This window comes from Myotis myotis, unplaced genomic scaffold, assembly GCF_014108235.1.
Source record: "Myotis myotis isolate mMyoMyo1 unplaced genomic scaffold, mMyoMyo1.p scaffold_m19_p_13, whole genome shotgun sequence".
Classification (NCBI taxonomy): domain Eukaryota; kingdom Metazoa; phylum Chordata; class Mammalia; order Chiroptera; family Vespertilionidae; genus Myotis; species Myotis myotis.
This window is the reverse complement of record NW_023416317.1, coordinates 40,069,235-40,096,569: the sequence shown is the minus strand read 5'-3', so window position 1 is coordinate 40,096,569 and position 27,335 is coordinate 40,069,235. Positions and strand designations below refer to the sequence as shown.

At 42.0% G+C, this 27,335-nt stretch overlaps 3 protein-coding genes across 10 annotated transcripts in view; 1 reads left to right on the top strand and 2 right to left on the bottom strand.

The window, feature by feature from the left end:
* Positions 1–5,323: 5,323 nt before the first annotated feature.
* Positions 5,324–8,202, bottom strand: RPL15 (ribosomal protein L15). 2 transcript variants are annotated; one of them, XM_036332748.1, is made up of 4 exons: positions 8,068–8,202; positions 7,208–7,389; positions 6,299–6,435; positions 5,324–5,680 (listed from the first exon to the last, which is right to left on the bottom strand). In XM_036332748.1, exons 2-4 carry the CDS (start codon positions 7,377–7,379, stop codon positions 5,375–5,377), a joined length of 615 nt encoding a protein of 204 aa, XP_036188641.1. In that variant the 5' UTR covers positions 7,380–7,389; positions 8,068–8,202; the 3' UTR covers positions 5,324–5,374. The 2 variants fall into 2 exon arrangements, with proteins under 2 accessions (XP_036188641.1, XP_036188640.1); XM_036332747.1 differs by having other exon boundaries at positions 7,955–8,092.
* Positions 8,203–8,280: 78 nt separating this feature from the next.
* On the top strand, positions 8,281–27,313 carry NKIRAS1 (NFKB inhibitor interacting Ras like 1). Of its 6 annotated transcripts, XM_036332754.1 has the most exons (6): positions 8,340–8,443; positions 12,151–12,261; positions 14,049–14,133; positions 14,601–14,662; positions 15,672–15,913; positions 23,514–27,313. In XM_036332754.1, exons 4-6 carry the CDS (start codon positions 14,626–14,628, stop codon positions 23,754–23,756), a joined length of 522 nt encoding a protein of 173 aa, XP_036188647.1. In that variant the 5' UTR covers positions 8,340–8,443; positions 12,151–12,261; positions 14,049–14,133; positions 14,601–14,625; the 3' UTR covers positions 23,757–27,313. The 6 variants fall into 6 exon arrangements, with proteins under 6 accessions (XP_036188650.1, XP_036188644.1, XP_036188645.1 ...); XM_036332756.1 differs by lacking the exon at positions 14,601–14,662; XM_036332757.1 differs by lacking the exons at positions 14,049–14,133; positions 14,601–14,662; positions 23,514–27,313 and adding an exon at positions 20,111–20,244 and having other exon boundaries at positions 8,281–8,421.
* Positions 25,341–27,335, bottom strand: part of UBE2E1 (ubiquitin conjugating enzyme E2 E1) — a 58,358-nt gene continuing 56,363 nt past the window's right edge. For both annotated transcript variants that reach the window (XM_036332750.1, XM_036332749.1), the window contains exons 5-6: positions 27,148–27,295; positions 25,341–26,107 (exon numbers count right to left, since the gene is read on the bottom strand). In XM_036332750.1, the coding sequence (XP_036188643.1) occupies positions 26,010–26,107; positions 27,148–27,295 (246 nt within the window). In that variant the 3' untranslated portion in view covers positions 25,341–26,009. The remainder of the gene's footprint in view (positions 26,108–27,147; positions 27,296–27,335) is intronic.

Sequence of the window (27,335 nt, the reverse complement as noted above, 5' to 3'; positions counted from 1 at the left end):
CTCCAGAGAGGTTCTGCTTTGGATCTCCAGCCAGGTTCTGTATCCATGTTCTCTTGCTAGGTTCTCCAGCCAGGTTCTGTAGCCATGTTCCCTCACTAGGTTCTCCAGCCAGGTTCAGTCACCAGGTTCTAATCAGGTTCTCTTGCCAATTTCTGTAGTCAGGTTCAATCCAGGATCTTTTGCCATGTTCTCTTGCTAGGTTCTGTCTCTAGGTTCTGAGGCCAGTTTCTGTCCAGGATCTTTTGCCATGTTCTCTCCAGCGAAGTTCTTCTGTCTCTAGAGAACGTTCTGTGTAGGTTCTGTGCCTAGGTTCTGTCTCTCTCTTGGTTCTGTCTTCTTACATCTGTATTTATACCAGTTGATTCCAATCCTATCAATCTCTATTTCAAAGGTTAGGGTGTTTCTTATCTCCATTCCAGGGAGTAAAGATTATGTAGCTTAAGCAGGATTGTTCCTAGTTAAAGTGATTAATTACCCACCTGGCACTTGGTTAAGAGGTTTTATTCCCTCCCTAACTTCAGGGGAAAATTCCTACCTGGGGAAACAACCTTTCTCAGAGACCTTGGTTAAAACACATAGTGCCAAGAAGGTGAGCAAATATATTAAGAACAGTATGCCATATATGCCAGGTCCCTTGAAACAGCAAGCATGGACCGGCTCCCGGCAGGGAAAATTGGTTGCAGAGTTGTGAATAACCATATTTTGCCAAATTAATCAACTCAGTAGGAGGGTTGCATTGTTTTTAGAGAATCCTATATAATAAAAGACTAATATGCAAATTGTCCCCTCAGGCGGCCGTTCGACCAGGAAACTGTGAGTTCGACTGCTCGCTATGACATTCACTGACCACTAGGGGGCAGCATGGAACATGGCAGGCATCGGCAATGCGGCGCTAGCAGTGGGTGGCAGTGGAGGCGCTGTTGGCCCTGAAGGGCCCCCGACAAGAGCAGGACCACGGCAGGATAGTGTACCAGATGAGTGGGCAGCACCAGGCCAAGGTGGGTCCAAGTGGGGGCCCGATTGCCCTGCCGATTGCCCCGCAGATGGTGACCAGCAGCTGCGGTGGGGGGCGGGGCCACCACCCAGCTCCCAGGCACTGAGGGAGCCGGGCCCCAACCAATCGCCCCGCAGGCAGGATGGTGGAGCAGATGAGGGGGTGGTGCCAGGCCAACGCGGGGTGCCAGGTGGGGCTGCGAGGCTGGGAGCATGAGCTGGGGCTGCAAGGCTAGGGTGCAAACTGGGGCCTGATCTCTGCAGGCCACGAATTTGTGCACTGGGCCTCCAGTTTGAAAATAAAAGCTGACTAAAAGTCTCTTATTATCATCATATACTAATAATGCTAAGCAATGTTCAGTAATAAGGTTTTCCTCTTTGCCGGTGTGGACTGTACTGGTTCCTGCTCTCCCCTTAGTATAGCAGTTATTCTCTACAATCCCTCAAATGTGTAGAAGGACAAAAGAAAATCAAATGGATTAGTACGTGTGGTAGCCATTAAAGCTTTTCACAAATATTTGGTTCTCCCTCTTTCCAGGCACATGGTAAAATTTCATTTCCCTACCCTTTGAAATCAAGTATAGCCATGGGACTTGCTTCAGACAACCTTTTAAGCCGAAGCTATAAAAGGCAGAGCATGCTATACTATGCTTTTTGCCCTTTGCCATGCTCGATAGTGGTTATTCCTATAGCGTGGTTTCTGGAGTGACAACCATGACCAACTTTCAATGAACATGTGATATGTGCAAGAAACAAACCTTTATTATTGAGATTTGAGGGTTGTTATTGTAGGATCTAGTCCAAGCATGTCAAACTCAAAGGCTAACACGGGCCAAATAAACGAGGCATGTGGCCTGTGGGCCGCAAGTTTGACATGCTTGATCTAGTCTGCCTGACATACAATATATCTTCTAATTTTCCTTAGGAATTTTAGAACTTAAACGAATTCACCTTTAAGAATCTTGAGAGCAGAGTATTAATGACACACAGCAGCAATCATCTAGCAGCCACCCTCCAATTCACTTAATATAACATGGTATTAAGAGTATATGGATTCTGATAGAAAAGTGGACAAAGGAATATAATGGAAGGTCACTGTAAAACAAACATAAGACTCTTAAATATATAATTGATGCTCAACTTCACTTAATTGAAATAGGCAGGGTCAAACTAAGCTATCCTGTATAATAAAAGGCTAATATGCAAATTGACTGAATGGCAGAACGACCAGTCGCTATGATGTGCACTGACCACCAGGAGGCACACGCTCAATGCAGGAACTCCCACAGGGGGAGTGCTGCTCAGCCAGAAGCCGGGCTTACGGCTGGCAAGTGTAGCAACCTGGCAAGTGTAGCAGCGGTGACAGGGAGCAGGCCTAAGCCAGCAGTTGGACATCCCCCGAGGGCTCCTGGACTGCAGGAGGGCGCAGGCCAGGTTGAGAGACACCCCCCCCCACCCTAAGTGTGCAAATTGCGTGCACCGTGCCTCTAGTGCTGTTACAAGAATGAACACAGCTAACACAGTAGCTTAACACAATAGTCTATTTCTGACTTGTGCAACCTGAGGGGTTGAGCAGCTTTCTTCCATTTTGTAGTTACGCTATTTGAAGCACTGGCTCCCATTGGCATACCAACTCTTTACTGTCTTGGAGGGAATATGTCACTTCTGCTCCCATTCTATAGGCAAGAATAAATCATTAAGATCCTTACCTAAATGTATTTAAGGTACCAGGAAAACATTGTTTAGTTGTATGTCCAGGAAAAAGAAAAGCTATGGTGTACACATGGCTTTGCCTCTGCCACATTCAAAAGTGCAAAAATAAAACTAGGTAATTAGTTTGACTGGAGACAGAACATGCAACCTTGGTGTATCGGGATAACACTAACCGAGTTATCCGGCGAGGGCCTGAAAAAAAATCTTACATGTTCATCAGCAGGGGCCACATTCTACAAATTATGGTACATCCATATTGGTGGAATACCTTAGTCATGAGGAAGCTCTTTATAAGATTGGACATAGATAACATTGCCTTCAGAAAGGGAACTTGGAGACAGGGAGACTTTCACTGTAGAATCTGTAAATTTTGAATTTTTAGCCATGTCCATGTATTACCTAATCAAAATTTAAACTGTTTATAGAGAGGATATGAATCCAGAATGCCACTGCATGACCTAAGCAAGTTGCTTCATCTTTGCTCATTGGCAAAGGGGGTTTAAATTACCTGTATCTTGTTGGAAACCAATTGCTCTATTTCTTAAGAAAATTGTGATAATCAGTTTGGTTGTTTGAATCACATGGTGATCTAGATATATTAAAGCAAACAGAACAGTTTGTGGGCCAGTAAGGAAATGTCTAGGGTGACATTTAATACTTGGGTTTTTCCCATCATAAAGGTGTTAGAATTAGATGCTTGTTGTATGGAGACTAAACTGTAGGGTCACAAGGACAGAAGCAAGCCATTCTTGGAGACATTCCCTCCCCTTCCCCAATTAGTACCCTACATTAGAAAAAGACTGAAATATTTTTCTAATTCATGCAAGGACCAAAGAACCGAGAGAAAAACTCTAGACTAAGTACTACACACTTCATTTTCCTACATCTTGATGACTTCCTGCCATTACGTTTTGATACCTTTTTGCAGGTTGGGATATTTGGTTTGCTCTAAAGCACATTGATATTTAGATGACAAAAGATAACAGAAGGTCCATTGTTTTAGTTTAACAGACATTTATTCCTTTAGTTGAACAACCTCTACACACAAACAGATGGTTTGAGATTTGAGTGGAAAGGAATTTAGGTCTTAAAGAGGTTTTATGAGTTTGCTACATGTTTTCTGGAAATCATTTAACCAAGCCTTCTAAGACCTATGAAGAAAATAAGAAAAATTGGTTAAAAAAGGAAACCAGCAATTAGGATTTTAGGACCAAACTACCTATTAAGTCAGCAAACCCAGAATTGGAAATTGGAGCCAATTCCTCTTCTTTATTTCCTACACGCTCAGATTCACCCTGGGAAACAGAAGCCTAGTCTATTTTAAGACAAGAGGCAAACATAATGTGGTGGTATGCTTAACATTAAGGTGAGCACAATTGAAGGCCTGGAAAGTTTGTGGAATGGTAAGGATTTTGAGGGTAGTTTGAGCAGGGATGAGAAAAAATAACTGTAGACAATGCCCCAGGTTAGACTGGAAACCTTAAACTTGTACTGACACCAATACATGACTACTCTCAGTAACATTATAGGAATAATGGATATAGTGGATTGGCCCAAGATGACTTATAAGACTAAATGAACTAAGCACAAGTACCCTTAAAATCAACCACATTTTCCCCCTTAACGTGGCTATTGGGTTCATAATAGTTATAACACAACACACCTTAAAGTTAATTCCCCTTCTCATTTGTTCAATTTCCATCAGTTTCAATACACACCAATGTAATTACTATTACTACTTTGCAGGAAATTCAGTCAATGGGATTGAATCAGGGCTTCTAGCATTTACGTGAAAGTGAATGGTACTACAGAGGCCAAGTCAGTTTTGTTTAGGTAAACTAGAATGTTTAATTTTAAGAGAACCCTCTTTCAACAGAATCATTCAATTCTCCTAAAAGATGGTGGCATCCTTTTAAACTTTTCTTCTTTCAGAAGCAGCAGTTATACTGGGTTAATTTAAAAAATGTGAACCCCCCTACTTAACTTTCATTTTTCTGCACAGGACCATTAGAATGGATTAGGTTATCTTTCACATTTCCAAGCAAAATTCAAACTCCAAAAAACAGCCCCTTGAGAGTAAACAAGCAGAGAGCATTGCATTACCCCAATAAAGCTGTAGGTTTCATCACATGCACCAACAAATCTACTGGCTAGTTTTGCACTCCTTCACAGAATGTTACACCTATACCAAACACTGACATAGGAAACTCCCTAATAAGATAAAGCAGCGATTTTCAATCAGTATACTGTGGCACACTGGTGGGACACAATTTTTAAAACATGCAATACCTGACTAGTCAGGGGCACTAACCTCTAGCCCCCTTAGATTGTCAAGTTAAAAAAGAATGGATCAAAATACCTATTTTTGGTCAGATTGGCAAAATATTACTTTTTGGTGTGCTGCAGAATTTTAATAGTTTATGTGTGCCATGAGATGAAAACGGTTGAAAATCACTGACATAAAGCCAAGACAAAAGCGTCTATCTTATGAGTAATGAGACACACCATCACTTATAGTCTTCAAACATTATTGCACTTTAACTTTTATGTGACAATGCATTCATAAGACAATCTGCAGACTAGTTTTAACAAATCAAAGAACACTTTTAAGCAGACATGACTGTCCTAAATTGTTTATTAGGTAAGGATTTTACAAACATTACTTATATTAGCGGTAACGGTGGAGCTGGAGAGTATTGCGCCTTCTCCAAGCTGCACGGCGAGAACCACCAATAGTGTGGTGGAACTTGTGGCCCTTCCCAAGGCCACGGCTCTTGCGGCCCGCAGATGTCAGCCCTCGCATCTCCCTGTGCTTGTGGACTGGTTTGGTGATCCACTGGGTGTCAGGATTTCTTCTGATAGCTTTATGGAATGGATCAATGAGAATAACCTCAAAGAATTTGTACGTGGAATCTTCACCAACCCAGTAAGAATTCAGGACTCTCAGAGCCCCACAGTGGCGTCCAGCTCGCTCCTAGAAGAGGAAAAAGGGTCAGCCTCCCACATTTCCCACAGTAGCAAATTCGGAACCAAGAATTCTCTTTAGTTCACTAGACAAGCGACTACGGCACCTAACCATAAGTATAAAAAGGTAAACTTACTATTCCCTATTATTAGCCCCTATCTAATGAATGGGGTTTGTGAATGCCTTTAAGGAATGAATAATATCTGGCTAACAATATTTAAGATTCTGGAACTTACCTTTTTTCTAATACAATAGAGGGGGGAGGATAAGCAAACTTCTTACAAAAATCTTAACATTTAGTGTATTTTAGGCACTGCAGGCCGTAATTATGTCTTGCATAGCTTTGCCTTTTTACTGTTCTTCAAAAGCTTAGGTTCCACAGGTTCACACTAATCATAAAACACTTTCTGACATATATGAGCAAAACCAAGTTAGTAACAGACTTTTTTTTATAAAGTCTTTTCTTTGACAGAAATTCGACCAATGTTAATAGTAAAACTCACAAACCCCACATCTAAACACAAAGGGCTCACCTAGGCACAAGTTAGCTATCAGAAAAGTTGCACAAACCTGTCTACACCACTTCCGGGAGGTAACCAATACAACTGCTTCTCAAAGACCACTCACCTCGGCAACAGACTGAAGACTTCGCGCAAACTTCAGCTGGTTAACGCCGTGATGGACAGGCTTGCCGTAGGTGGCACCCTTAGGAACAGGGCGCTTGCGGCCACCGCGGCGCACACGAATCCGATATATGACGTAACCTATAAACAAAAAATCACGGTGATTTCATAAAAACCACAGAGTGCAAGGCTCAAGGACATGTCACTTTTGCGCCTACATCAAATATATTCAGACCGCCGAAACCGGTTTGGCTCAGTGGATAGAGCGTCGGCCTGCGGACTGAGGGGTCCCAGGTTCGATTCCGGTCAAGGGCATGTACCTGGGCTGCGGGCACATCCCCAGTGGGAGATGTGCAGGAGGCGGCTGATCGATGTTTCCCTCCCATCGATGTTTCTAACTCTCTATCTCTCTCCCTTCCTCTCTGTGTAAAAAAAAAAAAAAAAAAAAAAAAAAAAATCAATAAAATATATTTTAAAAAATATATATATATATATTCAGACCATAAGTCAAATACTACAGACCTAGCGATGGTAAAATGAACACCAGTTTTGAGATTCACTTTTAAAAAGAACACAAAACGGTTATTTTTCAAGTCCTTTGTTAACGAGAGAGAGAGAGAGAGAGAGAGAGAGAGAGAGAGAGAGAGATTAACTTCTCATTCTCACTCTACTACACCGTTATTTTGCTTTAATCCAGACTCATACAAATTTGTCATCTACAACACACTTGCCAGAGCAGCTAGACAACTATTTACTGGTCCACAACCTCAATGTGTTGACGGCTGAGGACAGTCGCTGCCAAAGATCTACGTGAAGGAAGACTTCGGGGCAAGAGCTGCTCTTCCTGCTCACCAGCCCCTAGCCTTTCCCGGGGACACAATTGTGCCCACGCACCCAGGCAGGGCGCTCTCACCTTGCTTGGCCTTGTAGCCCAGCCTGCGCGCTTTGTCCGGCCGGGTGGGGCGGGGCGCCCTGTGGAGCGCCGAGAGCTGGCGGTACTGCCAGCAGCGCACGCGGAGAAGGAAGCGCATTACATCCGACTGCTTCTTCCTCCATAGCTCCTGGATGTACTTGTAAGCGCCCATCTTGGTTTACCTTTGAGATAACACCGGGCATTAAAGGCTGCGTACGTCCATCTTAGCTCCCCACCAGCCACACGGCAACCACTGCGGATGAAAATGGCTCTGCACACACTGCAGCGCGCAGCTAGCCCGACCCCCGCCGCTGCGTCCATGGGAAGCGGCGCTCAGTCACCGCTGCGACCCCAGAGAGGGCAACGCAGCAAGGCCCTCGGCGCATTTCTTTTTCTTTTTTTTCTGCATGAATGAATGGCGCAAGACTTAAGCCCTGAAGGGGCGGGTCACTGCGGCAGGCGGCATCCCCAAGGGCCCGGCCCCGTCTGCAGAGACCTCGCCGACAATACAGGGGAATGTTGCCGCCGCCAAAAGGTTAACTCCCTACGAAAAAGCATTTACTCTACCCAACCGACCGACTCGCCCCAATAAGCCCTGGCCCTGCCTCCTATTCCTCTGCCTCACGCCTCCCTTTCCTTCACGCTCTGGGCCCAGCTCGAATTCGCGCCGCCATCACACCATCCCCCAGCCCGCCCCGGCGGCCGCCTCTCCGTCACCCCGTTGCCCCGCATCCTGATCAAACTCACGCCGCACAGGAGACGGGAGGAGCTCTGAGGACGCAGGGTCCCCGAGCCTGGATGGCCCGGGCAGAGGGAGATGAGCGGCGGATGAAATAGCGTATGTCTCCAACACGGCTTACCTGATGGCTGCGGCCAGACGGAAAGGAAGAGCCTCTCTCCCACAATCCTCTCTGGGCTCCTCCCCCACTTCAGCGAAACTCTTTCCGGTAGGAAGCTGCGGCCTCCCAGAGCCTCATGGGACATGTAGTTCCGGCAGAGCGCCGGTGGGCGGAGTTCCGCCGGGAGGGGGCGCAGCCTTCCTCATTGTCCCGCCCCTGCTCCTCTAGGAGACAGACCTTGCGGAGGCAGCGGCTGGCGTTCCAGACCCGCTGTGCGGGAGGAGGCGAGCTGGGGGCGGGGCTCCGGTAGCTGAAACTTGCGGGGGAGCCGGGCTGCCAACACGCCGCGATCCGCGGGGTCTGCGGAGGGCACAGGTCTGTGTCACTTTGTGTACCGGTACGTCGCTTCGCGCACCGCAGGCTCCTCGCTTGAGGTGTCGCTGCGGGAAACGCTGTCCCCTTCCGACCCCAGGACGGGCGCAGGGGTCTGGGGCCCCGGGGTGCTCTGACCGACCCCCGCGACGCTGTCCCCGCCGCCAAATAAGTCGCTCCTGGCCCAGGGGCTTCGCGGGTCGGGGTCCGCGGGCCAATCCGGCTTTAGCCCCCGCAGGGCCAGTGACGAGGGGTTTTGCCCCGAAATCGGTCCGGGGGAGGGAGAGTGCGTTTCCATTCCCGGGTCTTTCCTGCGCGAGGATTTGGTTCCAGTATTGCGACGTCAGAACCGCAATTTTTTAGAAAAACGCAATATTTATTTGCCGAGACCTGGTTGGCAGGTGCGCGTGTTTAGGGAAAAAATGCTGGCTTTTTGTGCTGCGTTCTTTATGTAAGAAAAGGTTTCCTCGCTTTTTTAGCGTCTCCAGAGTATTTTAATACAACGGTGTGGTTTAACTCTACAAGTTCTAAGTTTCAATGTGGCCCACATTTAAGAGAATCCTATTTACCTTCTAAATCATTAGAGGTTTTGGTTATTTCGCCCCTATTTCCTATATTACTTTCCTTTTTTTTTTTAAAAAAAAAAAAAAAAAGAAAAGTCAGGCTTACCATTCATTGCACGAGCCCTCACATGGCCCATTGATTCCATTAACAGATAGGTATGAAGCGCCTGACAGGTGCCGGGCAGCGTCCCACTCGCTGGGGGTGCAGCCTGGTCAGGGCTTCCTGGGAAACGGGCCACAAACATGGTCAGATGTCATCTCGGATGGTCAGTGCTACCGACGAACGGCGAGGGATGTCAGAGAGGGGGAGTGTTGAGGCGGCAGTTTTGGATGGAACGTTCGCGGCGAGTGAGTGAGAAGCCAGGGTGGAGAGGAGACCTGGGGGAGTGGAGAGTGGAGGAGATGTGGGGACCAGCGCCGCGGCTGGTGTGCCTGGATGAGTGCGGGAGCAGCGCGGAGGCAGTGTGGCTGCAACCAGCCATACACAGCAGACCAGGAGATGAGAGGCAGGGGAAGGTTATGAGGACATGGGGTTTCCAACCTGCGCAAGATTGGCAACCACTGGGAGATTTTGAGCAGAAGGATAACTTTATGTGGCTTACCCACACACACACACACATATATATGTAGTAGGAAACAAAAAATAAATTTATTTATTGAGGGCCACAAGATGCAAGCGATATAAAAGTCAAAAGCTTATTTGGGCCCAGCCCGTGTGGCTCAGTGGTTGATCACGGCTCAATTCCAGTCCGGGTACATGCCTGGGTTGGGGGCTCCATCCCCAGTGTGGGGTGTGCAGGAGGCAGCTGATCAATGATTCTCTGGCATCATTGTTGTTTCTTTCTCTCTCCCACTCTCTCTTCCTCTTTGAAATCAATAAAAAAAATATATTTTTATAAAGTTTGTTTGGCTTTAATTGGTTTTTCTTGTCAAATGGGGGTAGCTTACACATTTTTTAAGGATCATTTGGATTGTAGTTTTGAGGCTAAAGGGGAAGGGGAAAGTGGAAGCAGGCAGACTAGTAAGGAGGTGGTATTAGTTTCCTGTTGCTGCTGTAACAAATTATAGCAAATTTACTGGCTTGAAACAACACAAATTTATTGTCTTCTTGTTCTGAAGATCAGAAATCTCATTAGGCTAAAATCAAGTTGTCAGTAGGGCTGTGTTCCTCTTAGAGGCATGAGGGGAAATCCCATTTCCTTGCCTTCCCCAGCTTCTAGAGCCACTGGTATTTGTTGGCTCCTGACCCCTTTCTTCATTTTCAAAGATAGCAGTACAGTATCTTAAAATCACCATGTCTTCCTTGGGTCCCTTATAAAGACAGTTGTGCTTACATTGGGTCCACCCAGATAATCCAGGATGATCTCCCCACTGCAGTGGTCATAGTTTAACCAAAATACCTTTTCTTGTATCAAGTAAAATACTCCCAGGTTTGGGGGTTTATGACATGAGTGTCTTTAAGACCAGGTGTGGGAAGTTGGCCCCTCAGACTCCTTCGTTAGTGATGGAAAGTGGTAAATGGTTCAGCCTGGATGTTTCAACCGTGTAAAGCAATAGTTCTCAACCTTGGCTGCACATTAGAATCACCTGGGAGTCTTTTTAAAATCCTGATTTCTGGGCTTCACCCCATAACAAAGAAACAGAATTTCCAGGGGATGAGGCCCAGAAATCAAGATTTTAAAAAGATTCCCAGGTGATTCTAATGTGCAGCCAAGGTTGAGAACCACTGGTGCAGAGGATTTACTGATGGATCAGAAGTGGGGTATGAGAAAATGAGTCAAGGTTGATGACTGCAGACAGAGTTGGATGAATCATTTGGAAAGGAGAGTCTGGCGATGTGAATAACCACTGCTAATCTCTTTTTAAAAAAAATATATTTTATTGATTTTTTACAGAGAGAAAGGGAGAGGGATAGAGGGTTAGAAACATTGATGAGAGAGAAACACTGATCAGCTGCCTCCTGCACACTTCCCACTGGGGATGTGCCCGCAACCAAGGTACATGCCCTTGACCGGAATCGAACCTGGGACTCTTCAGTCCACAGGCCGACGCTCTAAGCCAAACTGGTCAGGGCCACTGCTAATTTCTTAATTAGATCTTGCAGTTTTTAATTTGTAGTTTCTCTGTTAGTTTTGCAAAATTTGGATTGGTATTTCCAATTGATTTTGAGATTCCCGAGGGTAAGGATCATTTCTGGGTTTGTTTGTTTCTAATGCCTGGAACTATGGTAAGCCCTCAGTAAATATTTATTCAATGAATAAAAGAATGGTAAGCTGGAATCTGCTTAGGATATTACGTGCAGTACTGTTTGCAAAACCCTTTTAATGTATGTAATGTGCTCATGAATGGATAGTAAAAGTATTGCACACAGTACGTGATGTTTTCATAAAAAAATACACAGTGTCGCCCTAACCGGTTTGGCTCAGTGGGTAGAGCGTCGGCCTGCAGACTCAGGGGTCCCAGGTTCGATTCTGGTCAAGGGCATGCACCTTGGTTGCGGGCACATCCCCAGTAGGGGGTGTGCAGGAGGCAGCTGATCGATGTTTCTCTCATCCATGTTTCTAACTCTCTATCCCTCTCCCTTCCTCTCTGTAAAAACTCAATAAAATATATTAAAAAATATTTTTAAAAAAATAAAGTAAAATCAGTAAGTATGTCCTCGAGTGAGAATTAAAGAAATTATTTTTCTTGGAAAAAAATTATTTTTCCTGATAGCTGATTAGTGTTGATGTGGGTCATAAAAATTACAGAATTTGAGAAAATAAAATAGGGTTTGGAAGGGTATACCTTATTCTATATATCTTTTTTTTTTTTAAATATGTTTTATTGATTTTTTACAGAGAGGAAGGGAGAGGGATAGAGAGTTAGAAACATCGATGAGAGAGAAACATCGATCAGCTGCCTCTTGCACACCCCCTACTGGGGATGTGCCCGCAACCAAGGTACGTGCCCGCAACCAAGGTACATGCCCTTGACCGGAATCGAACCTGAGACCCTTGAGTCTGCAGGCTGACGCTCTATCCACTGAGCCAAACCGGTTAGGGCTATATATCTTTTTTTAAATTTGAAATCCCCCCTCTGTATGTATTACTTACTAAATTTAAACATAGAAAAAGAAAAGGTTGATTTCAGTGTATACAGTTTTAAGGATATTCTGTTCTCTTTGCAGTGCTATCCTGAGACAAGATGGGAAAGGGCTGCAAAGTCGTGGTTTGTGGCTTGCTGTCTGTGGGGAAAACAGCAATTTTGGAGCAGCTCCTTTATGGGAATCATACTATTGGTAAGATTATTTTTCTGTAGTTCCTCTGTAGGTTCTGGGAACTGCTAGGGGTTTTGTTGGTCATAATAACCTAAAGATGGGGGACAGACACAAGAGTGAAATCCAGGGGGACCAGAAGGATCATAGAAGTGAACTGACGTTGAGAGAGGAAATAATAGGGGAGAGAAAAAAAAAAACACATCTTTTATGATAGTGAAATTCAAGAGTGCTTGCTGAAAGTTATACCTTTTATATATGTAGTTTCCTGTGTATTTACATAATGAATAGTGGTTTTGGAGTCATAGAAGCACTGACGTAAGAATACACTGAATGATCTTATTCTATTTCAAACATGACTTTCCAATACAGCTATATAGATTTTCAAAATGCAAGAAACAGCTGTTGGCTGCAGTATGACCTACTTTTGTGAATTGGATTATCTCATTCATTGAGCTGCGTCATGATTAAATACTCGCTATGTGAAACAGGCTGTGATGCAGTCTTGTAAGAATACAGAGGTGAAGAAGACAGCATCTTTGGCTTTAAGGCGATCAAACATTGCAAATTGGAATTAAATGAGGTTTGTGTTGGAGAGATCATAGAATCATAGATCTTTGAAGTATTTATCTCTGGCAAGTAGCTTAGTGCAGTGGTTGCCAACCTCTCAGACCTCACTGATCACCAGTGGTCCCATGGACCACCGGTTGCCAACCGCTGGCTTAGAGCACATTTCTATCTTACTTTTAATAACTATTTTGATGAGCTTTGCTTCTCTTCCACTGTCTCAAAATATTTAGCAATTTTGGTTAAATCCATATTCGGCTTTTATTATGGTGGCTGTGCTAGCGGTTCTCAACTTTTATGGTTTCTGAATCCCTCCTACCACAGATGCTGCACTATTCTTAATTTTTCACCTCCAGATTCTAATTTTTGGCTGTGCAAAAAAACCAAATTATGCCCAGAGGGAAACAAAAGAACTCCTTTACCTTCCTAAAACTCCAAACAGCTTTTGTTTATATAGGCTATATTTTTACCGTATTAGAAATTAAAACAGAAATTTAAAAAGTACTTATTTATTACTTAAAATAATAATAAACATCACATACCAAGATAACACGTTTATGAAAAATTATGTCTTCAAAATAATTTAGTGAGAAGAGCACCAATTTACGTTTTTGAAAATCTAATGTCTAGCTGGGTATCTACTTCCTCTGTGTTCATTCAGTCTGTTGTGATATGCTGCTTTAGGTTAAATTTATGAAGAAAATGTGGCCCTTTTCAGTATGGAAACGTGTGTTCTTCATGTCTGAATTGTTTTGTTGATCCTTTTCCCTTCTCTGTGTTCTCTATGCTGGATCTTCTAGACTAGTGAACTAATTTTTTAATTTCTTTACTGATTTCTTTCTCTCAATATTTTGTTCCACTTTTTGAGAGTTTTCCATATCTTTATTTTCCAGTCCTTGTGTTGAGTTTTCACTTCTTCGTATCCTGTTCTTATTTTATGGATGTATTGTCATATTTCTTTGAGTATAATATTGGGTAATTTTTTTTTTGGTAAGTTTTCTTTTTCCTGCATTCTTTTTTCTATAAGGCGTCTTTTCTGGTTTTGTTCTCCCTTTTACTCAAGCATCTGGTAATCCAAGTTGTCTCCTCATAAATAAGAATGGAGGATTAAAACATTAATTAAAAACTGTAAGCATGTGGATAGGATTTATGACTTTGAGCTTCGTAAGGTGACCTGGGTGGGGCATTTTGGGGGGAATCCTAAATGTTACCATATTTAGTATTTTATCTTTTTCACTGGCCAGATTCTCCTAATTCCTCAGCCTACAGGGAGTTATAGACTAGTTGAATAGACTAGTTGAAGAGACAAACCTGCACAAATGAAGCAAGGTAGGAATGCATTTTACAAGGATCACCCAGGCAAGAAAGGGACTGAAATTGGGACATCAATGATGAATTCATTCATTCAGCAAACATTTACTAAGGACTTCCTATGTCTGTAAGTCAATTTGTTAGTCCTCAGAGCTATCAAGATAGGTTAGCTACAGGCCTGGCTCCCAAGGAGCTTACACTCCAGCCTTGAAGGGGACCGATATGGGAAGGTGTAAGTATTAAATGGTGTTACTTGTAAAAGGCACAGTAGGAGCAGAGAGGAGGGAAGGGGATGATCAGGAGAGGATCCATGGAGCTGACATTTGAGCAGTCTAGAAAGGATACAAGGTGTTTATTGAACTGTTGCAGCAGTTCAGGTGCCAACACACCAGTGGGCATGGAAGGTGGCAATGTATTGAGCATGTGCTTTAGCAGTAAAGTGCCTAATGCATGATAACTTGCACCCACGTTTTCCTTGTTTAAAGAGAACTCTAAAGACTGCCCAGGTGGATGGTGATCCAGGGGAGAAAGCTAGATGGAGAAACAGGTATGGAGAAAAAGAACAAGTTTTGTTAGTTTGGAGTACTTGCAGGACATTCACATAAAAGTGCCCAATAGGTGCTTGGGAATGAAAGCCTGGTGCTCAGGCCCAGACTGGACATATAACATTTTAAAAAATATATTTTTATTGATTTCAGAAAGGAAGGGAGAAGGAGAGAGAGAAACATCAATGATGAGAACTATTGATTGGCTGCCTCCTGCACTCCCCCTACTGGGGATTAAGCCCGAAACCCAGGCATATGCTCCGATCAGGAATCGAACCTGTGACCACCTGGTTCATAGGTCGATGTTCAACCACTGAGCCACACTGGCCAGGTTATAAATTTTTGAGTCCCATAAACAGACCTTGGAAATAGAGGAAGTTGCATAGAAAAAAAAAGTAGCAAATTTACCTCAGGCCCTGTCCTTGGCTCTGATGGAGATGAAAATGGGACCACTCAGTTACTGAAGCTACTTTAAAAACCAGCCTTTAACCTTCCAATTTAGGTATTCAGATCTTTGACTCTTCTTAGGGTAACTTTTTTTTTTTTAAATATATTTTATTGATTTTTTACAGAGAGGAAGGGAGAGAGACAGAGAGTTAGAAACATCAATCAGCCGCCTCCTGCACACCTCCTACTGGGGATGTGCCCGCAACCAAGGTACATGCCCTTGACCGGAATCGAACCTGGGACCTTTCAGTCCGCAGGCCGACGCTCTATCCACCGAGCCAAACCGGTTTCGGCGTCTTATGGTAACTTTTAAAAAATGTGTAATATTAAATCATTAATAAAATTTTTTTCTATACAGAAGACGTGTTTTTAAAAAGCATGTTGGTCATTTACTACAACAACTACCTTTCATTTTAAAGAAGTTAGTAATGGAAATATGTTTCTTACATGTAGTCAATAGGGAACCTAGAAAGCCAACAACTTCTAAAGGACAAGAAAATACTCAACAGTTGGTACAGTGATTCAGCATTGGTACCCATGAGAGTGATTCCTTTTTCATCCCAGGAATAGAAGACTGTGAAACAATGGAAGATGTGTACATGGCTTCAGTGGAAACGGATCGGGGAGTAAAGGAACAGTTACATCTTTATGACACCAGAGGCCTGCAGGAGGGCGTGGACCTGCCGAAGCACTATTTTTCATTTGCCGATGGCTTTGTCCTAGTGTACAGTGTGAATAATCTTGAATCCTTTCAAAGAGTGGAGCTGCTGAAGAAAGAAATTGATAAGTTCAAAGATAAAAAAGAGGTAAGTGGATATGTGAAAAATGCCAACTATGAATCATAATACTATTTAAATTGCAGCATGGAATTTGGGGCAGTTAAAATATTTTTAGAGACATTGTATTCACAGTATCTATAATGTTGTGTTGTTTTTATTTTTCCTTAGCCCAGGAAATACAGGACTGACTGAGTTCAGTCAGGGCCAGCATTTGCCCTTCTGTCTCTGCTTGTTTTCATGTATAAACTGAATTTTAGGGACTCCGTATCTCAAGTTCCGTTTAGGTAGTTCACTTCATATTGTGTGGCAGCACTGTTTCCTAGGGCTCTTTCTTGTCTCCTAGGCTAAATAGGAATCTTGTCTTCAGCCTTGCAAAAAAAAATTCTTTTTAACTTAATGATTGGATTCTACCCATTTGACACTTAAAAAAATAAGATCCTTACCATAGTCCATAAAGTCTTACATGACTTGGCCCATGCCTCTCCTTTTCATCTTATCTTCATCATTCTGTTCCTTTGTCACCGTACTCCACTGACACTGGTCCACTTTCTGTTTTTCCACCATGATCATTTTGTTCCCCTATTAAGTCCTTCTCAGTTTCTGGTTCCCATCCCTGGAACTCTCTTATCGCAGATCTCTTTCCAGATCTTCACATGGCTGACTCCTCACCACCTAGGAGTACCTCCTATGATGTAGTGGTTAACAGTGCTGACTAGATGTTCTTAACCTAGATTTTTACATTTTACCCTATGTTAAACTTTTTATTTTGAGATAATTGTAGATTCACATGCAGTTTTAAGAAATAATAGAGATCTTTAGCTGGATTCCCCCCCAATATTAACAACATGCAAAACTGTAGTCCAGTTTCACAACCAAGATACTGACATTTATGCAGTCAAGATACAGAACAATTCCATCACCAAAAGGATTCCTTATTTTACCCTTTTATAGCCACCCCCTCTTTGTCCCTGACAAACACTAATCTGTTCTCAATTTCTCTAACCTTGTCATTTTAAGAGTGTAACATAAGTGGAATCATACAGCATGTAAACTCTTGGCTTTTTTCACTCAGCATAATTCTCTGGAAAATTATCCAGTTACTACACATATCAGTAGTTCATTCCTTTTTATTGCCGAGTGGCATTCCATGGTACATATGTACCAAAGTTTAACCATTGACCTGCTGAAGGACATCTGGATTGACATTTATTTTTATTATTTTGAATACGTATTTACTTTGTGAATAGATAACATCAATGATGAGAGAATCATCAATTGGTTACCTCCTGCCCACAACCTGAGCTTGTGCTCTGACCAAGAATCAACCAGCAACCTTTTGATGCGTGGCCTACGCCCAATCAACTGTGCCACAGCAGCCAGGGCTGGCTTTTGCCAATTTTTAAGGCTATTGGGGTGGGGACATGGTCAGGCACAGAAGGCTTTAGCTACTTGTGTTTTTAAAAGTGCCCCTTTTCCAGTTTTTCCCCCTTTGCTTCCTCAGCCTTAGGTAGTTACAGGCTGTTTGTATTTCTGATTTACCAGTAGGAGAGCCAAGACTTTTATTTTTTTTAATTTCTATCAGACTTTATGTTTTTATTGATTTTTAGAGAGAGAGGAAGGGAGAGGGAGAAGGGAGATATAGAAACATTAATGAGAGACAAACATTGATAGGCTGCCTCCTGCACGCCCCCTACTGGGAATTGAACCAGCGACCTCTTGATGCTTGGGTCGAAGCTCAACCAGTGTGCCACACCAGCCGGGCATCCTGATTTATTTTTTATTTTTATTTTTTTTATTACAGTATCTGCAAATATCTAAAGGTAAATAGGAAGAGGTCTAAGTGGATTTTGATTTTTGTTCTAATTTCTGTTCTTCCATCCTGTTAAGGGAGTCCTAATGGCTAATTATATGAATATGAGAGTTCTCTAAACATTTTTCTATTTAGAAGTTTTCCTAGTTCAAGGTATCCATCATCTGGCCAATGACAGTAGGATTTTATTTATTTATTTATTTTTTATTTATTTATTTTTTTAAATATATTTTATTGATTTTTTTACAGAGAGGAAGGGAGAGAGATAGAGAGTCAGAAACATCGATGAGAGAGAAACATCGATCAGCCGCCTCCTGCACATCCCCCACTGGGGATGTGCCGGCAACCCAGGTACATGCCCTTGACCGGAATCGAACCCGGGACCTTTCAGTCCGCAGGCCGACGCTCTATCCACTGAGCCAAACCGGTTTTGGCTTTTTTTTTTTTTTTTTTAAAGACAGTAGGATTTTAATATCGACTCAAACACTAAGCCTTTTATGGCGTAACCAAGGAAGCAAAAGGTTCCATAAAGGGCACAAAAGATACAGCCCTCACTGATCCAACAGTTTATTTGCAGAGTTAGCCTAAGAAAGAAGGGAAGCCCTGTCTTTCACCAGCTGTTCTAAACCACAGGAAGTCACAAGCTTCCCCCCCTTTTGAACAAATAAGTTTTAAGATTCCCTAAGCACGGGTCCAGAGCCCGTTCGGCTGCTCACCAGATGCCTAAGCGTCATTCAGCTGGTGAAGATAATAGAACCTCTCTGGAAGGAACAGGATTCCTAGAAAACAAGAGTACTCAAACCAAGTTTGACCAGAGTCACATTTGCCCAGGAAACGCATTTCACACATATTTTCTCTCGCCAATCTAAATGTAGAAGAGAGAAAAAGGACTCTTACTGCTTCTAACTTTCATCGAAGCCCACAAACACGAGATCAGAGGCTGACAGGGTAAAATGCTTACCATTTTCAGCCAGCTGTGGTCAGATGTCCATTATCCCTTAGTTGCAGCAGTCTAAGGAATAAGCAGTATTCCAGCCAGTGAATTCTCCTGGCTGGCTCTCCAAAACTGGGTGTGTGTGTGTGGGGGGGTGCTCTAAAACAACTTTTCCTCCTCCACCTCCTAAATTCTTCTAGCTGGGCTAACAATCAAATTAGCAGAGACAGATTAACAGGAGAAAAATCTAATTTTTAATACATGAACCCAGGGAATTCACATATGCTTGAAAATTCCAAAGACAGTGAGGCAGCATTGGGTACATACTACATTTTGGTCAAAGGAGGAGGAAAACAGGATCTTAGATGTGAAAAGTGAGAGTGCTGATGTACAGGTAGCTGAGGAAGAGTGGAACACATGGCAGGCAAAACCTCAGGAGGCAACTCGGAAACAATGGGCCCCGGGGTATCTAGCTAACAGGCTCCTGCTTGGAGGCTTCCTGTCTGTGGTGGTTATGCCGCAGTCCCCTTCCTGAGGCAGGCTTTGCCATCTGAATCTCTTAGACAGGAGGGAGTCAAAAGTTCTTTCTGAGTTTTGTTTCAGAAGAATTGAGTTTAAAATCACTATTTCAAAAGGCAAAACTTTTGGTCCCCCTCATTTTCAATGCAAGGTCTTTTCACCTCCTTTGTGAAATTTATACCTAGGTATATTATTCTTTTTGTTGCAATTGTAAATGGAATTTTCTTCATTTCTCTTTTAAATAGTTTGTTGTCCCCTAGCCGGTTTGGCTCAGTGGATAAAGTGCAGGCCTGTGGACTTAAGAGTCCTGGGTGATTCTGGTCAAGGGCATATACGTATATGCCCAGGTTTTGGGCTTGATCCCCAGTTGGGGGGTGGGGGGGAGCATGCAGGAGACAGCCGATCAATGATTCTCTCTCATCATTGATATTTCTCTCTCTCCCTTCCTCTCTGAAATCAATAAAAATAATATTTTAAAAAAAGATTGTTATTAACGTATAGAGATATTTTTGTATATTGATTTTTATCCTGCAACTTTATTGTTTATTTCTAATAGTTGTTGGTGGTCTTTAGAGTTTTCTATATATAAAATAATGTCACCCACAAATAGTGAGTTTTACTTTTTCTTTTCCCCATTGATTTTTAGAGAGAGTGAAAGGGAGGGAAAGAAACTTTGATGTGAGAGACACATCAACTGATTGCCTCCCCCACTGACTCCAACTGGGGCCAAGGATCAAACCAGCAACTGAAGTACATGCCCTTGACCAGGGAATTGAACCCGACCCACAGTGCTTCAGTCTGTGGGCCAGCACTCTAATCACTGAGCCAAACTGGCCAGGGCAGTGAGTTTTACTTTTTCCCCCAATTTGGATGCCTTTTATTTATTTTTCTTGCCTAATTGCTCTGGCTAGGACTTCCTACAATGAATAATCATTTGCATTTACTATTTTGTACATTTTAGCGTATAATTGAAGATCAAGCAGCAGGGGTTCTTGAAGCAAAGAGTAAATATAATGCCTTCCATAGGAATGGTATGAAAAAGCCTGTGTCTCCATCCTGGACAACCATGTATGATTAAACTATTGGGTTTTGTGACTCTTCTGGGTGAGAATGGTAATTTAGTAGTTTCATTTCCCTTAATATGAATGAGGTTGCGCATCTTTGGGCTTGTTTTAAAATGATTACTTTGGCTGTTGTCAACAGACAGGGACAAGGTGAATAGCAAGGAGCTTAGCTAAAAGCTACAGCCCTGGAGCACTTGGACATTGACCCCTTTGGAGAATTGAAGAGAAACCAGCAACGGAATCTAAGTGGCCAGTGAGGTCGGAGGAAATCCAAGAGAGAAGGGTGTCCCAGAAGGCAAGGAAGACGTAGGGCACTTTAGAAAGTAAGGAGTAATCACACTGGGGGAAAAAAAGGAGACATATGTACTACTATTTGTAATACTTTAAACAAGAAAATAAAAAAAAAAAACGAGTAATCAAACTATGTCAAATGCTGCAGATAGGTTAAAAAAAAAAAGGGATAAAGAAATGGCCAGCCTTCAGTAACTTGGAGGTCTTAACTGTTGTAGTAAAACAGTGAGATAAAGTCTGATTGGACTGGACGTAAGAGAACTGAACACAACAAACATAGCTCTTTGCTAGTTTTGCGTCAAAGGGTAAACATATTGGCTTATAAAGGAACAGAGAGGAGCTGGAGAAGGATTTGTAGAGTCTTTTTTTATTTAGGTGAGACATACTGTGTGCTAATGGGATGATTCAATAGAAAGAAAATGGATGATACAGAAGAGAGGATGATACAGGAGTGACATCCTTGTCCAGGTCAGGGAGGATGGGTGCATGGGCTTGGAAGATGGTAGCTTAGCTGTGTGGTGGAAACATGTGAAAGGTCTCTTCTCAGTGCTTGTATTTTCTTACTGAAGTAGTATGGACTCTGAGTAAGGTGGGTGACGGAAGAGATGTTGGAGGCTGGGGAAAAGGGCAATGTAGATGTTGTCTTAGTTACAGAGTAAATGTAATATATTTGCTGGAAACCACCACCTCACCTGAGGTCAGTGGTTATGAATTTGGGTTTTTCTACACACGTTCAGTAAGTGATGTAGGCAGAGTCCAGTTAAGAGTTAAATGTAACCACAGTAGGGGGTTTACCAGGCGAACACAATGGGATAATGACAGCAGTGGAGTAAATTAAAATAACTGAAGCTGGGTGAGAAACTGAGATGAGAGGGGTTGAAGGACAGTGATTACGGTAGGAGAACCAGTGGATGGTAGGTGCTTGTGGTGTTTAGAACTGTGGTCTGGTGTTAGGAAAGTAGAGGTCAGAGTGGGATTCCCGGAATTGAGTTCATAGAGGGGAGCATTTATAATGGTAAGAGTTAGGATGTGTTCATGGTTGTGAATGGCTGAGGTTAGGAGAATGATTAAGATCTTTGGAGACAAGGTTACTGGAGAGGTCACCCACATGGCTAGTGAAGTCACTAGGAATTATGACAAAAGTAGTGTGGGGTGACCACAAGCCAGGTCTGTAATGAACAGCAACAAAATAGGGGTGGGAAGCAGGTAGTAGCAGAGAATAGCAGCACCAGCCTCCACAGATTTAGGGCTTTTAGGGAGGGACACTGTTGGAGGCAGGAAGTCTGGGGCAAAGTGGAACAGTTTGTACCATTGGGGAGGAAAGAGAGATGGAGGTCAGCCTAGTACAGTGGTCGGCAAACTCATTAGTCAACAGAGCCAAATATCAACAGTTACAACAATTGAAATTTCTTTTGAGAGCCAAATTCTTAAACTATAGAGGTAGGTACATTGTTATTAACTTAATTAGGGCACTCCTCAGGCTTAGGAAGAGCCACACTCAAGGGGTCAGAGAGCCGCATGTGGCTCGCGAGCTGCACCACTGGCCTAGGGGATGTATGTGAAGATGAAAATCTAGGTGATGAAGGATGATTGGAGGGCTTGAAGAGACAGTTCCTGCAGAGAAATGGGAGAGACTTGCCGGGAAACCCAGAGCTCCGGGGCGTGCGTGCTCCTCCATCCTTTCGGGAAGGCATGGCCTTAGACGCAGGAGCACAGCAGTGGCTCAAAGGTCCTAGTTCAAAGCTGTCCCCAGAGGAGCATTCTATGACAGCTCTTGGTGCACTTCCTCCACTTTCACATTGTTTTATTGGCTTTACAGTCAGTATCTGAAAATCTGGTGGATGTTTGTCCTCCTCCCTTTGCCCTCCCTGGGGGCTTGTGACTGGTTTTTAATCACCTGAAAACAGGTGCCTGGTGTATAGTAAGCATTTGTGAACGATTGCCTTGCAGTTATTGTAAAATATTCCTGTTGGCCCATATGTTCAACAAATATTTAGTGATTGCATCGGGTAACTTTCTATGATTAGGAATAGTGTGAACAGAACAAAAATTCCTATGCTCATAGAACTTAGTTGCTAGGGGTGTGGAACTCACAGCTCTGGGAGTTCTCTGGTGTATTTTGAAATACATATAGGGAAACAGCACACAGTAGATAGTGAAACTGAAATGGAGGCATATTTCAGTCACACCTTTATCTGCATCCTAGATATGAATTTCCCCAAGTCTAGCTTCCATTCTGAGTTAACTTCACCTGTTGCTAATTTAAAATGTTTCCTAACAGCCTATAGAACATCTGCATCTTCAAAATTTATCTGTGTTGTTGAAAGTATTACAGATGTCCCCTTTGATTTTTCCCATTGACCCCCTCCATTTCATACCTGCCCCTCCCAGGCATTCACCACTCTGTCGTCGGTGTCCATGGGTCATGCATACATGTTCCCTGGTTAATCACCCCACTCCTACCCCCTTTCCCCCACCTTCCCTCTGAAATTCGTCAGTCTGTCCCTGGTTTTATGTCTCAGGATCTATTTTGTTTGATTCCACACGAGTGAGATCATGATACTTATTTCTCTCTGACTGGCTTATTTCACTCAGCACAATACTCTCTAGGTCCCTCCTGGAGGGTAAAAGGTAAAGAGCCTTCTTTTTAACTGCTGCATAGTAATCCATTGTGTAACTATACCGAGGGTAAAAGGTAAAGAGCCTTCTTTTTAACTGCTGCATAGTAATCCATTGTGTAACTATACCACAGCTTTTTTATCCACTCATCTGCTGATGGGCACGTGGGCTGTTTACAAATATTAGCTATGAACCTCTGTGTTTTTAACAACAGAAATGCATTACAGGAGGAGTCAGGTTTGTGTCCCACTGTGTTGTCGTCATTCAGGTTCCCTCTGAGAATCAGTTTTGTTGTACCAGATTGTTAAATGGGACAATTTTATTTCTCCATTTTGCCTGGGAACTGATGATGTCGGCAAAGTGTGATCTTTGTATCACTTTTTCTCTCAGGTAGCAATTGTCGTATTAGGAAACAAGCTGGACCTTTCTGAGCAGAGACAAGTGGATGCTGAAGTGGCACAGCAATGGGCAAAAAGTGAGAAGGTGCGACTGTGGGAGGTAACAGTTACAGATCGGAAAACTCTGATTGAACCATTCACTCTCTTGGCCAGCAAACTTTCCCAGCCCCAGAGCAAGTCCAGCTTTCCTTTGCCTGGGAGGAAAAACAAAGGGAATTCTAGCTCTGAGAACTAAAAATCAGTGCCACAATTGTTTGTTGAATAGCGATTGTCCTTAAGTATCTGTGAACATATTTAAAATAGGCCATTTGTAGCTACTTTTGGTCTGGTAGAAATCCCTAAGGAAGCAATTTAATGCATGTAAGGCTATGATTAAATTATTTTGCTAAGCTTATTATTGCCTGATATGAAATAATACATTTGCATTTTGGTTGCTTGAAATTTGTCCCTGATATTAGCACCTTTGTTATTTATATATACACACCTATAAGTAGTGTCCCTCCCCCTTTAATGTTTCAAAAGCTATCATTCTGTATAACTTTATGCATTCTTAGCTCAAATATAACTTTGTTTCCAAAAAATTCACAAGTCATTTAATGCCTAGAATTACAAACTGTCATTTTTTGTGTGTCCAAATTGGATCAAACAGTAAACAATTTGAGTGCTAAGCTGAATTTTATCTAGAGATCTTGCTAAATAGAACAAACCCTGTGGTTTAGCTTTGTTCAAATTACACATTTAGCATGACTTGAGGTAGTGGGTGGTATAAATATATTCAAACTGTTTAGAAAATTGCTAGGCACGTAAGGATAATAAATCTTGTTTTCCACAAGGAATACTATACCTCCTGGAATAGTTTTATGGACGTGTAGTCATGTGGATAAAATGTATCATAAAAATACTGGACTACAGATAGTCTTCAAGTTGGATATCTGAATTTGTGCTAAGGTTCGCTGAAGATTTTTGGCAAGATCTGAGCAATAGAGCTCACTGTATTTAGCAAATTTCAATTTTGTTACTAATTTTAAAGGTAGGAAACAGGCTACTTAGTGGTTTTGATGTGAAAGCAGTTAACTATTTGATTTAAATATAAAACATGAAATAAGCTGTTCAGCAAAGAAATGTGAAAATAATAAGTGTTAACATCGTCAATGGAATGCTTTTAGATTAGGCTAGTGCTACCACTGCATAATTCTTTAAAATTTCTCATCACAAATACATTTTTTGGTCTAAAATTATTGCTCAGATAAGGTTGTCATTCCCTATCTGCTCTCCCACTTACAGCTTTTCCCCCTATGTATTTTACATAGGAAGATAAATACTTTTACAATTATTTTTAGATAATATACTAGATCATCTTGCAGCTTTGCTTTTTTCTACGGAACTTAGATCGATGCTGGAATGTTACCATCTTCCTTTTAAATGCTAAATGAATGTGTATGTACCTTCACTCCATGCACCTGGGTGAGTTTCTCTGGAGTAGATACAAATAGAATTGCCGCATCCAATAGATATGAACACTTAGGTGCTGTCAAATTGCCCTCTAATGTGGCTGCACTAGAGAACCCACTACTCATGTACTTGCCACCACAGCATCTGCAACTTGGAAATGCTTTTTAAAAGATGCATCTTTGAGTACATTTTTGAAAGGTGACAGGTTCAATTATCTAACCTTTTCTAAGACACCTCAAAATCTATCCTGCAAGGCGGTTGTATAAATTAGAGTTACATACCAATCCATTCAGTTTGCAATTACTTCTAGGTTGCTTTATAGCAAAGATCTGGTTTAAAAGAAAATGAATGCAGGGATGTTAGGTGGTTGTTTTAATATTGTTTATTAGCACAGTAACAAATGCAGACTTAAGTGGTCTGCAACATATAACCAATCCACTGAGCAACTCCTATTCCACGCCTTACAGTTAACAGCTTAAGGTATTTTACTACAGGTTTTCAAACCTCTAATCTTTTCACAATAAAGTAGAGCATATAAAATAAAATACATAACTACTCATTTCCTCAAAGTGTCTTATAAGCCACATGTCCATTTAAGATGAGATGACAATCTCTAAAAACTGTTAAATATCAATATTCCCTTCCAAGAAGGGAAAACAAGTTTCAATTTTTCTAAACAAAAAAGTATGCAGTCTGGAAGGACTTTCACAGAAATGGCCATGTGTGTAACCTGCCCAAAATTAAGCTGGCTTAAATTTACAGACTATAAACAACCGAATCCAAAGTCTATTCTTCTCTGTACTACATTTTAGCTTATATTGCAGAACTAATGACAATTTAAATGTTGCTATTACCAATTCTGTCTACTGTAGCAAGATACCTTAAGTTACAACAAAATCTTAGGAAATAAGACTGAATAATATCTGTTATAGAAATACCCTACTCTTTACCAACTCCCACCCTCCCCCACCCCTTCAAAATCATAAGCAGCTCTCTCTGTGACAGACAAATAATGTAAGAATTGTGAAAACCCAATTTATGTAGCGTATCTCTTGGTCCACTGTCTGGCCATTCTGTCATGTTCTGCTCTGTTGGTCATATACTGAGTGGCAATACTTCCCACCAATGGGTCGGCTGGAAGAAAAGAATGTAGATTACTTTGGAGAAAGGAAAAGAATATTTTAGGTCTTAGCAATTAAATTACTAGCAGCTTGGAAAGAAATGTACCAAGTACAAGTGATCAAATCCATCTTTGAAACACCACTCTATCATATTTTGGGTAGTTTAAAAAGCTACTCAACATATGGCAAAAAAATCGTTACCAAAATAGAATGATCTCTTTCGTTCATTCCATTCCTCTCCCAACAACCATGACCCAAACGGAGGGATTTTTTCCGTCATGTGTTAGGGTAAATTCAATAGAAACTGGAATGTACAAGGCCCCAGACTACAATGAACACCCAGCTGTGTTCACATGACCTTTCACTCACTCAGTGGCAGCAGTTATGACAATGAGTACTGTGTAGTCCACATGGCTGTTGCAATGTAGCACTATTTAACTCTACACTGTTACCCAGAAAGACCCTGGACGTTAAGTATAGTGTTTCTCTGAATCCTGAATAGAATCTTTAATAATTAATTGTTTATTTGCTTCCCCACCCCTAACATCACAGTCTGGTAGTCAATAAATGTGTGTAGCAAAGAAATAACACTTTCAAAAATGAACACTACCTCAGTAACCAGGTATAGAGTAAGTGCTCAGTAAACCGGCAGATGGCTCAACACTTAGAACTCTAATTTTTTTTTTTTAAAGAGAAATATGCAGGGTGGGGCAAAAGTAGATTTATAGTTGTGAGTACACGTAACAGTTCTTTATTAATTGTATTGCGGAATAAATAATCCCACAACTGTAAACCTACTTTTGCCCCACCCTGTATGAGGAAGAATAATGTCTTTAGTTTAAAACACCTTGTTCCTAGAACACATATCAACTAATGAAGTTGCTGCATTTTTCAACTAGATTGATTCAACTACTAGACTGAATTTCTCTTGATTAAAAATACCTATTTTTGTCCTTTGAAAGGTGTTAGAAAAATAAAAATTTTGGTTTATGTGAAAACAAGTGTTTTTCAGACAAGGAAGAATACAACAAGGTAAAGAATTATTAACCTTACCGGGATTACAGTCTGTAAGAAGTGAGCAGATAGAAAGGAGGACTTTAGAAATGGTTAGTGCTGGACTCCAATTATCTTTCAATATGTCCAAACAGATAACTCCTTGACTGTTAATATTACAGTGATAGATTCTTGTCCGAAATGTAACCTAAAAAAAAAAAAGATAGTGTTAAACAGAAAGCATCAAA